Source organism: Danio rerio, chromosome 17 (genome assembly GCF_049306965.1).
Source record: "Danio rerio strain Tuebingen ecotype United States chromosome 17, GRCz12tu, whole genome shotgun sequence".
Lineage (NCBI taxonomy): Eukaryota > Metazoa > Chordata > Actinopteri > Cypriniformes > Danionidae > Danio > Danio rerio.
The window spans coordinates 48,054,438-48,067,308 of NC_133192.1; the positions used below are offsets into that span (position 1 = coordinate 48,054,438).

The 12,871-nt window shown below is 32.9% G+C and overlaps 1 protein-coding gene across 7 annotated transcripts in view; it reads right to left on the reverse strand.

The window, feature by feature from the left end:
* The window catches only part of eml5 (EMAP like 5), a 247,950-nt gene that overhangs the window by 36,139 nt on the left and 198,940 nt on the right, over window positions 1-12,871 (reverse strand). For 6 of the 7 annotated variants that reach the window (XR_012392979.1, XR_012392978.1, XM_068214625.1 and 3 more), the window contains 4 exons: window positions 11,588-11,764; window positions 7,256-7,457; window positions 7,000-7,126; window positions 1,662-1,740 (listed from right to left, as the gene is read on the reverse strand). Coding sequence is in view for 5 of the 7 variants with exons in the window: in XM_068214625.1 (XP_068070726.1) it covers window positions 1,662-1,740; window positions 7,000-7,126; window positions 7,256-7,457; window positions 11,588-11,764 (585 nt within the window). In the remaining 2 variants the exon portion in view is untranslated. Of the gene's footprint in view, window positions 1-1,661; window positions 1,741-4,993; window positions 5,796-6,999; window positions 7,127-7,255; window positions 7,458-11,587; window positions 11,765-12,871 lie in introns of those variants that run through there. The other variant, XM_073927729.1, reaches the window with a different exon arrangement.

Genomic DNA, 12,871 nt, shown 5'->3' on the forward strand with positions numbered 1-12,871 from the left:
AGAGTCAAAAGGGGTGTCTGAGGTCATATCCATGACAACGGCAAAAGTATCTGGCTCTCAGAATGTAAAAGGACAAGCTCAGAGAAACTGTGCTGCAGTTCAATAAAGAGAGGCTAGATCATCTAACCACTGAAAAGTCACACCAGACACTAATGAACATTTAATAGTTTGAACAGACAAGAAAACAGAATGAGCTATTCAAACAAAACTAACACTAAGAAAAGTTTAGTTTAGTATAGTATAGTATAATATAGTATAGTATAGTATAGTATAGCATAGTATACAGTACAGTACAGTACAGTACAGTATAATATAGTATAGTAAAGCATAGTATAGAATAATATAATGACAAAAGGACAAAGAGTACAGAAAAATACAATAGCACTGTAAAGGATAGTACTGTATATAGACTACAGTGCAACAGAAAAATAATGTTTATCATATTACAATACAAGCAGTACAATATAAAGGAAAGAAAGGAAAGGAAAGGAAAGGAAATAGGAAAATGGGACAGGGAAGAAAGGACAGGGAAATAATAAGCAAGTAAAAGTAAGAAAGTAAAGGACAAGATAAGACAGGGCAAAGCTGTTTATCACTGAAAATACCAAATCTAGGAAAAACAGACAAAAAAGCAAAGCAAGAACAGGACAGTATAGGATAGTTTAGAGTACAGGACAGGACTGGACAATAAAAGTACTAGAGAGCACAGCAAGAAAGAGGCAGGATAGTTTAGTGTATTACAATGCAAAAAAAATAAAAATAAAAATAGGACAAGTTTAAATTTTTAAATTTTAGAAATAAATTTGCTAAGAAAAAGAAAGAAAAAGACATTGAAGTATTGTTCAGTGTCCTTCAGTACAGGAAAGACTGAGCAATACAAGACAGGACAAGATAGTAAAGTGCTACAACACAGAAAAGGACAATAAATTATATATAAACAAAAGTAAACAGGATTGGACAGCACAGGAAAAAGGATAAGAATAGTATATAATGGGATAACATATAGGAGGATAGGAATAGGATAGGAAAGGATATGATAGGATAGAATTGGATTGTACAGGGAAAAAAGACAGGACATGACAGGACATGACAGGTCAGAACAGGACAGGACAGGACAGGATAGGATAGGATAGGATAGGATAGGATAGGATAGGATAGGATAGGATAGGATAGGATAGGATAGGATAGGATAGGATTGATTGTACAGGGAAAAAAGACAGGACAGAATAAGGTATGAAAAAAATGGGATAGGATAGTATTGTATTAGATTGTACGGGGGAAAAGACAGGATAGGACAGAATAGGATATGAAAAAAATAGGATAGGATAAGATTAGAATGGATTGGAAAGGGAGGAACAGATAGGATAGGATAGGACAGGACAGAAAAGGATACGAAACAAATTAGTATAGACTAAGATTGGAATAGATTGGACAGGGAAAACCAGATAGGACAGGATGGGATAGGACATGATAGAAAAAAGGACAGAATAGGATAGGATAGGATAGGATAGGATAGGATAGGATAGGATAGGATAGGATAGGATAGGATAGGATTGGATGGGATGGAAAAGTAAAATTTAAAGGGAATGAACGGTTTGATTACATCTTGATCTATTTCACAAAACACACATTTATATTGTTCTTATCTGGAAATTACTTACCTCAATTGGTCTCTTTTTCTTGCCCACATTGTTGGTTTGTAGTTTTTCTGGCATTGGTGGAGCCCTGCTCACTGGGGGTCTGCACCCAAACAAAACACAGCAACTTAATCAGACTTACATCAGTAATCAGGTCAGACAGAGACCAGGTGAAAGGGACACCAGACATCTGGCATGCTTCAGTTTCACTTTAAGATTTCACAGTGGCATCTAACTAGAATTGACTAAAAGGTCAGAACTATATGGGACAGTTTGTAATGTACAAATAATGCTTATGTGAAACATTCAGAAAGCTGAAATAATCTGTATAAATTTGTATAAATTTGTATAAAACAATCTAAGGTATCAGGTGAATTTAGGAATAAAAGATCGGTCTAGTCTTACCTTGAGCCCCTTTACATGCAGCATCAACAAAAAAAAAGAGAAAACATTAGAAGTGTGACAGCTGAGCAGTTCTGTCAAGTGCTCCGGAAAACAAAGCACAGCACAGGGACATTGAGAACGCAAACAAAATACAACAAAATGCATTGAAGTTGTCAGTGACAACAAAATATCATGTTTACTTCAACACAAAATGGCCCATAAAGCTGCTCAAGCAAGGGACCAGCTCTGCACAGCTCAGACAATAGGATAATTTCCTTTCACTTAAAGGAATAGTTCACCCTAAACTATCCACTTTGTTCATCCAAACCTTCTTCCTCATAACACAACAGATGAAGTTCTAGACATAGCATAACTTCTGTGAGGCATTGACCACTCAATAAAAGATAAGGAAGTCTTGGGTTGCCAAGCTATAACAAAAAGACTACATAAAAAGAGGACAAAAGTAGAAGCTAGAAGCAATGCACTGGTGTTAGATAACTCTACTTCATCCCAATGATGTTTGAAATGGGACGAAACTCATTCAGCTATATGTTTTTCTCTGTAAATTTTTTGTTTCTTTTACCTCTTGAGAGGTTTGTTCAAATCGATTGCAAGTGCTCAGAGGACATCACAGGATATTCTTTCAAGTCTTTATTTAGGTTATTAAAGTGTGTGAGATGTAACTTTTATGCAGATCTTATGATTGCAGTCATCTAAGAGGCTGCAAACAGTGTAGAGCAAATGTCTGTTTTAAAATAAAGTAAACTTCAAATTCACCTGGTATGACGTGTAGGAGCTAGAGGGTAGAGGGTAGTGAACACAGTTGCTTTTCTAATGAGTTGGTTATATATATCTGTTGTGTCAGACAAGAAAGACATGCAAAATTTGCAAAGCGGAGTGTCATGAGGTTCATAATTGAAAATTATTCATTCATTTGTCTTCCTTTGGCCTTTATTCATCAGAGGTCACCACAGCTGACTTATCCAGCATATGTTTTACGCAGCTGATGCCCCTCCAGCTGCAAACTAGAACTGGGATAAATCTGTATACATTCATTCACACACATACACTACGGCTAATGTTGTTTATTCAATTTAACTATAGCGAATGTATTTGGACTGTGGGGGTAACTGGAGCACCCGGAGGAAACCAGCCTGATCTTACGAGGAAACGTAAATATTACACGTTTTGTCAGTTTAGTGGCTAATTTATCCGAATTCATACAGTTGTATGAAAATGTATGATTTTAAAAAGGAGGCGTGACACCCAACCTCACCCCTAATTCCAACCGTCATTGGGTGATGAGCAAATCATATTAAATTGTACGAATTAGATCATACAAATTCATACGAATTAGCCACTAAATCAAAAAGTTACGAATTGCCGTGAGATTGCGTTGAGGAAACCCATGACAACACAGGGAGAACAAGTAAACTTCACACAGTAATGCCAACTGACCCAGCCAGAATGCGAACCAGCGACTTTCTTGCTAACCATTTTTCCCAGGTGACAGTGCTAACCACTGAGCCTCCATGTCACCCCAGAATTAAGAATCAGAAAAGTCATGGAAGAAAGCGAAGAGCACGGTAAATATAAGCCTGAAATATTTTCTGGTGTAGTTTTAGGTTTGTGCTACAATCATTCTCAAGGAGCTTCTTTCTTACTTTTGTTTTGTTTGTTGTTTATTTAATGACTTAAATTTACATTGATTATCCCCGCTTCCTACGTCCCTTATTGTTCAACTGTTACATACACGTCGCAATTAAAGGTGTTCCAATACTTTTGTCCATGTAGTGTGTGCTGTATTCACAGTAAAGGAGTTGGATATAACCTGTGTGTGATAATTTCCTTGTGAAAATATGCACTTGCAGTCTGCATAGTATATTAAGGGTTTACAGTATATTTATATAAAAAAAATTGTACATGCAAATACAATACAATTCATAAATAGGGCCCATTAATTGTGCCTAAAGAAGCTTAATAGACTTTTTTATGATGTCAAAAAATACATTTAAGATCTTTTTAAATGCTTGTTTTATTATTTTTTTTTGCTACTTGTTTGATGTTTACTTGATTAGATACTTGATTAATTTAACTGTATAGTGTTATTTAATATTACAGTTAAAGTTTGTTTAGATTTAAATGTATAAAACAGCAACTTCATTAATAATTAATTTAATTATTAATAAAAATATAATTGGATACATGATATCTAAGTTTTAAAAGAGAAGTGCATTTGCCATAAATATTCTATATTAAATATTTATTCTAAATTATTATTAATAATCAATTATTATTATTATTATATACTACATGAAAATTATTATATACTCCAGGATTGGCCAACCCAGCCACCAAATATGAACATTATTAAGCATGTCTGGTGTAAGATGAAGGAGGAGGCATTGAAGATAAATCAAAGAATATTGATGAACTCTGGGAGTCCTGCAAAAACGGTTTCTTTGCCATTCCAGATGACTTTATTATTAAGTTATTAGAGTAATTGAGATGTATGGATGAAGTCTTTCAAGCGCTTGGGAGTCATACACAAAATTCATTATTTTTCCACTGCACCATGACTTTATATTCTATACTGTACATTATGTTAAGTGACAAGACTGTATTTCTAAGCAAAGTCATACCTTGTTGTCCTAATTAAATAATTAAAAATCAAGGCATGATTATATTTTATTCTGCTAAAATAAGAGTAATACCACATGATCAACTAGAATTCAAGTTATTATTTGTTGTTTCTAAAAATTGGATAGGTGACAAGACTTTTCTCAGGCAGCATATTATAATAATAACTAATTACATATTACATTTAATATATTCAACAGCACAAATGTACCCTTATTGCAATAAATAAATAAATAAATAAATAAATAAATAAATAAAAGCAATTATGAGATTAAATATTGGGTGTTTATCATTTGTCAAAAAAAAAAAAAAAACTGTTTAACTCTTTTTTTACCAAGGGGTAATGACTGATTTATAAATGAAAGCTTTTCATTGGATGTTTTCATACAGGTCACAAAATTAGAATAATGTGTTTTTAAATCAGACCCATCCTTTAAAATTATCACTGAACGATAATTTTTTACAGAGTTTGATCTATTGTTCCTCACAGAAAGCTGCAGTATGGCCTCCCAAACTTGTATATAATTCATGGGTTATATTTCTCAACACTTTCCAAAAAAGTGAAACTAACTATCCAAATAAACATCCTTTAATTTTCCAAATCACCTGTGCTATGCAGCTTTACAGGAATACTGAAGCCTAAACTACATTATTAAAAATCTCTCCATGTTTTCAATGGAAAAAAGTAAGGTTTGAAAATGATATATTATTTTTTTGGGGTGAACTAATCCTTTAATCATCTTGAGACAGAATGCAGAGAGCAAAGTATGAGCAAAGTTGCCGGCAGCCAAAAGAAGCAGCATTACTCTGTAAATAATTAGAGGTGCAGAGAAATAATAAAGTCACTTCAAAGCAATGACAAAATATCTGCCAGCGAAGCACTTAACATAATGCTGCGCCATCTACTCTTAATTTAAGTCTGAAATCACCTGCTCTTAAAGCCTCTCCAGCTTAAAATAACAGTGAAAACTTAGCGGCAGACGGATTTATGACTCAGAACAGGGGAGGGGGGGTTTATGGATATGATGGCTGTTGCCGTGCGACACAAAGCATGAGAGGGGACGGCACATGAAACTGTTCATTTTCTGAACAAATTACACTTTTCATTGGTCTTCTTACCTGACTACGCCCTGCCTTCACATGGTGAGGGAGAAAGAGAGAGAGAGAGGAGTGGAGTGCAGAGACAGACAGAGGAGTGAGGAAAAGAAAGACATGAGGGCAGCATCACACTCAAAGCCCAGGTCTTCACACTAACTGTTTTTTTTACTACTGTCTATTGTTCAATGGTTAAAGCTGATGTCCTGTGGCAACTTTAAACTGTTAAAAAGCAGTCAATAAACTTTAAACAAAAACAAATCTGAGCTTTGAACTGACAAGTTGCATAATGCATTCACAATGGTAATTTACGGCATGACAATCACAAGCATGTGTAGCAAGTATTGTTAATGGAAGCCTGTATTAAAGAAACTCCTCTTTTTATTTGGAAATAGGTTCATTTTACAACTCCTCTAGAGTTGAACAGTTGAGTTTTACCCTTTTTGTATCTGTTCAGATGATTTCCTGGTCTGGCAGGAGCACTTTTAGCTTAGCTTAGCTTAGAATTAACCATTGAATCGTATTACACCAGTAGCATCTGACCTAAAAGTTTTGATAATTTTCATATTTAAAGCTTCACCTTTTTATAGTTACAGTACATTGTCTACTAAGACTGACAGAAAATGAACAGTTGCTATTTTCTTGGTTCATATGGATAGGAACTATACTCACATTCTGGTATTTCCAAAAAACCATCGTAAGCCAATATTTGTTATATATATATATATATATATATATATATATATATATATAATGATTTATTCTCGGATGAACAAACTTATTTACACTTATTTATAGCAATTTATTTATTTTAGTAGTACATTTCATTACATTATAACCCAATTTTAATTGTAACAGTTTTATTAACTGAATTCTTATAACATTAATCTTTGCCATAATGACAATACACACTTTTTTGTTATAGTTTTATTTTATTATTATATTATATAACTTAAAAATATTTTTTTAAGTAAACTAGATTAATGCCAGCCAAACTAAAAGAAATAAGACTTTCTCAATTAGAAAAAAAAACTAAAAAAAATCCTAGCTCTGTTAAACAGCTCTTGATATGTGTAAAAGAATAAAAATACAATTAGGCTAATAATTTTGCCTTCAAGTGTTCCTACTGCATCCCTAAAATATAAGTGTGAAGTTTAAGATTTCCAGCTGATCCTTCCTTCTTGTCCTTGTGCATTTACAGAACTGTACATTATACTGTACACTGATGTCAGTTCTAACTTACCTTTCGTCTACAGTTGGCTCCTTCTGTTGTAAATGGGGCTTGACCCCCGTCATGGGTCGCATGTTTGTAGATAAGGCTTTGATTACATAGACAATCTCGTTCTCTCTCGTTACATCACTGTCATAGCCTACAAAAAGCAGCAGCACATATGGAGTTTAAATGAACGGTTTTTCATATGACAGATAGCTATCCTTTCAAAATCAAGCAGAGGGTGGAGGACAGTAATAACTGCTCTTTTATACATGATCTTTTTCACCTCCATCATCTTCGCTCTCGATGTCTGACTCTTCGCTGTCACACTGTCTGGCCTCTCTGCAGCTCTCGGTCTCGTGGTTCCAGATCATTAGACAGGTGTCAGAGCCGCCCACCGATGCCAGCAAAGAGTCATCGTGTGACCAGCGCACATTAGTCACATGGGTACTGTGGGCCATGTACCGTTTAAACTTGGCATATTTTCCCTGTTGAAATAATGAACAAATAAACATGTCAATTAGATGAATTGAATCAAATGATCTGACTCAACATTAATGATTCAACTAAACTAAGCTGAATAATGTTGTGTTGTCTACTAAAGTACTATATAGCAGAACTGGGATTTGCCTGAAGTTTGAATACTGTTGTAAGTAAACTACATAATGAGTTAATAAATTACTTCCAAGTAAAATAAATTTAATTATGTAGTTAAATGACAAATGCTTATTATAGTGAACTACATTACAATAATTTAATGCAATTACATTAATTAATTGTGTGAATATCTACACTACATTAATTATTTAGCTCTATTTGTGTTATGATTACCAGCTGGAGTGCCCATGAGTTCCATTAAAGACCTGAAAACATATGCTTACTACTTGCCCGGACTTATATTCCCACATCACATTTCACTGATTATTGCTTCACCTGTTTCCCATTGCTATTTAGGCAGCGCACACATGCAGTATCAATGTCAAGTTTTGATTTTGCTGTGTTTTAGACCTTGTTGCCTGCCCTGAACGGTGCCTGTTCTCCAGTTTCCACTTTGGATTATCGTTACATTTTATTGTTATTGTTAGTGGTGGGCAGAACGAGGCTTCATGAAACGATGAAACAGGTAAAGCAAATGTTTTGAGCCTTTAAAAATTTTTTTTAGTAAGATGAGAGAAAGAGGGAAATAGGATTGGGAAACATAAACTACACTCATTATATAGGAAAAATCTTACACTACATTATACAGGTATGTCAAGGCACTGCTCATTAGGCTATTTGAATTTGCATGTTTTGCTCCCAGCTCTGTAAATAAAAAAGATTCGGCAGATATGCCAAATTCCAAAGCGCTTGTGAAAAGACCTTATATTTTGAATCACCTCAGTCACATGACATGAGTGTTTCTAATCGCGATTTGTAGCAGAAACGTTTTCACTCCTAGATCTCAACATCATGTTAAAACGTTATTCATCCCTAGTTATTATTTGTTGAAGATAAACCCTGCCTGTTTGTCCATGTTACTCTAATAAAGCTGTGTTTGGATCTTCAACTCCGTTGTCAAGTCTCAATTCACAATAATATGAATGTTTGGTAACACTTTATAATAACTACACACTATAAATCATTTATTAGGCATTAGCATCTAGTTAATTCATTATCCGTTAAGCACTAACTCTACATTAATAAATGTTAGTAAGCAGTTCATAACTGCAGCTACAAATGCTCTATTCTTGACTTATAACAACATTTAAAATGTGCTTAATAATTGTATTTTCATACTTAGTAAATGATAAATTTTTCATTACTAAATTAAGTATCGCATTATTTACAAACCAGTTGTATTTAAGAGTAGTTGAGGGTTTTTAGGATCATTCAAAATGAGTTAGTAAATGATTAATAAACTATTGAAATCAACGTTTATATGTCTTATTATTTAGGCATATACTAATAGCCAACTAATATGTTAATAAATGCTTTATTAACTCAACTTCATGCAGTTTTGTGACCTGATCAAAAGTGAGGACTATTTATGTTTATAAATCCCTTCTAAATGACAAATAAAGGCTTAGAATCAAATGAACTATAATCTTTGCAATCTTTTCTAAAATGTAAAATTACTGTAAAGTTTAAACATTGCTGAATAACATGAGTGTCAAAATACAACAAAACTGGATAAAACAACAATATAATAATTAAACAATGTAATAAAATGTAATGCTTAAACTCTACAGTGATTTTATTTTAGATCAGATTGCAAAGATTTATTTTTTATTTGAAGCACAGTTTCATTTGTGTATCTTTAATTGAATAAGAATGAATAATGTTATTTTTCCTGTTTAGAATTTAACTGAGCCTTTATTTGCCATTTATAAAGGATTTATAAAGCATGAATAGTCCTCACTTTAGATTAGGTCACAAAACTAGGTGAAGTTAAGTTAATAAAGCATTTATTAACATACATAGTAACCATTAATATATGCCTGAATAATAAGACATTAAACGTTAATTTCAATAGTTTATTAATTATTTACTAACTCATTCTGAATGATCCTAAAAACCCTCAACTACTTTTATATACAACTGGTTTGTAAATAATGCGATACTTAATTTAGTAATTAAAAATAAATCATTTACTAAGTATGAAAATACAACTATTAAGCACATTTTAAATGTGGTTATAAGTCAAGAATAGAGCATTTGTAGCTGCAGTTATAAACTGCTAACTAACGTTTATTAATGTAGAGTTAATGCTTAACAGATAATAAATTCACTGTTTGATAATGCTTAATAAATGATTTATAGTGTGTAGTTATTATAAAGTGTTACCATCAGGGTCCAAGAGTCCAAAGATGTGCTGCGACACTACTTCATTTTTCATTACACAATTATAATGCTTAGAAATAATGCGATCAGCTACAAATGTTGTATTCTTGACTTGTAAGCACCTATACAATGTGCTTAATAATTGTATTTTCATTCTTAGTTAATGGTTTATTTTTCATTACTAAATTAAGTATCGCATTATTTACAAACCATTTGTGTTTAAAAATAGTGGAGGGTTTTTAGGATCATTCAGAATGAGTTAGTAAATGATTAATAAACTATTGAAATCAACGTTTTTATATCTAATTATTCAGGCATATACTAATAGTTAACTAATGTGTTAATAAATGCTTTATTAACTCAGTTTCATGCAGTTTTGTGACCTAATCTAAAGTAAGGACTATTCATGTTTTATAAATCTCTTATAAATGACATTTAAAGGCTCAATATCAAATGAACAATAATCTTTGCATTCATTCATTCATTCATTCATTTTCTTGTTGGCTTAGTCCCTTTATTAATCTGGGGTGGCCACAGCGGAATGAACCGCCAACTTATCCAGCAAGTTTTTACGCAGCGGATGCCCTTCCAGCCGCAACCCATCTCAGGGAAAATAATCTTTGCAATCTTTTCTAAAAACTTACTGTATAGTTTAAACATTGCCAAATAACAAGAGTGTCAAAATACGACATAAAACTGGATAAAACAACATCAATATAATAATTTAACTATATAATAAGATGCAATGTTTAAACTCTACAGTGTTTTTTTATAAGGTTGCAGATTTATTTTTCATTTGAAGTACAGTTTCATTTGAATAATGTCTTTATTTGTCATTTATAAGGGATTTATAAGGCATGAATAGTCCTAACTTTAGATTAGGACACAAAACTGCATGAAGTTGAGTTAATAAAGCATTTATTAACATACATAGTAACCATTAATTTATGCCTGAATAATAAGACATATAAACTTTGATTTCAATAGTTTATTAATAATTTACTAACTCATTCTGAATGTTCCTAAAACCCTCAACTACTTTTAAATGCAATTGGTTTGTAAATAATGCAATACTTCCTTAAGTAATGAAAAATAAATCATTAACAGAGTATGAAAGTACAGTTATTAAGCACATTTAAAATATGTTCATAAGACAAGAATACAGCATTTGTAGCTGCAGTTATAACCTTCTTAATATTGTTTATTAATGTAGAGTTAATGCTTAACAGAAAATGAATTCACAATTTGCTAATGCTTAGTAAATGATTCATAGTGTGTAGATATTATAAAGTGTTACCAAAAAACCGTATACCTAATTTAAATAAGGTGATCATTTTTGGAAAGGTTGTTAAAAGCATCAGAATAACGTCACTTTACAAAACAAAAACAGTATTTATATCATTCAACACTTTGTAGTTTTTCACAGAAATTATTTATATGTAATCATCTTAGTTATTATTAACAATTTAATAAATAACTTTAATTTAATTGTGTTTTTTTCAGTAACTGTAACACTGTTACAAGATTACATTCAATTTGTACTTAACTTATAGACTACTGTTACATGCAACTATTTACTCCCCAAAAGGTATGTGATTAAAACTTTAAACAGGAGTTTTTAAATATCATGATAATTGCCAATCGTTTTGTGATACCCATAGTCCAAAACAGCACCTTAATGACCTCAATTGCAAAATCAAAATTACTTTTTTGTTGTTTTTTGTTCCACAAACTTACAAAAGAAAGCCAGGAGGAGTGATAGTAATAATTCAAGTTTAAATTAAAAATATTTCTTAACCTTGACTGGATATTTGAAGAGCTTGACATATCCAAGGTCGTCCCCGGTTGCTAACAGCTTCTTATCATAGCTAAGACAGGCAGCGGTTACTTCAGTAACTTCACTGACCACAGGCCAAATTCCCTCACAGGAGCTCCCAAGCACACATGTCCAAGTGCTCCAGTCGATCTTTTCCACCTGAGGAATCAGAACAAAGCAGAGTATCCTCTAGTTAAACCAAAACTGTTTTTTTTTTTGTTTGTTTATTTGTTTGTTTGAAAGTTAGGCATTTCAGATCATTTAATTAGACAGACTATTTTAATTGCAGCTAATAATAATAGTTTCCCGGAATTTAGAACACAAATTTTTAAGCTAAATATAGTGCTCAGCATTTACACACTCACAAATATCTCTTTTAAACTGATATTTTATAACTGTAGGGTGATTTACAATATTATATTTGTGCATAAACAGTGGGTACGAAAAGTATTCAGACCCCCTTACTTTTTTTCATTCTTTGTTATATTGCAGTCATTTGCTAAAATAATTGAAGTAGATTTTTTTTTCTTCATTAATGTACACACAGCAGCACATATTGACAAAAAAACACAGAATTGCATCATGGTCCTAAGTATTCAGACCCTTTGCTGTCACACTCATTTATTTAACTGAGGTGCTGACCATTTCTTCTGATCATCCTTGAGATGGTTCTACACCTTAATTTGAGTCCAGCTATGTTTGATTATACTGATTATGCTTGATCAGGAAAGCCACACACCTGTGTTTATCAACTTGTTAAGCTGTGGTCACACTAGAGTTTGAGACTGCGTCCAAAACTGCCTTCTACTCAGTAGGTACTGCATTTGAATTTAAACGTACTACCCTGCTGTTAGAAAAGTATGTTTTATACAGTATGAATGTGAAAAGTATGAATAGAATTCGGATGAACTACATCCACCATTTTGTCATGGTCTCGTGACCTACCTGCGTCAGTTGTGTCGCTTCTCTCCCATTCATGAATTCTCTTATGGGGCATCATGGGATAGAGCAGCGTGCTGGGGATGGGCACTTCAGAATCTCGCCGGAAGTAGTAAGCCAACAGGGTACTTCTCGCATACAGATTTTTGAGTTCTATGAATTTGGATGTACTATTTGGCTCACATATTGCTTTTAGCGTACTATATAGTATGGAAGTATGCGGTTTCGAACGCAGCCTAACTGTGAAATTCTGCCGTACGGCGCTGCATTAAACAAGATGATTAGACATTTAAAAAAGTGACCGATTGGTCCATTTTTAAAATTTCT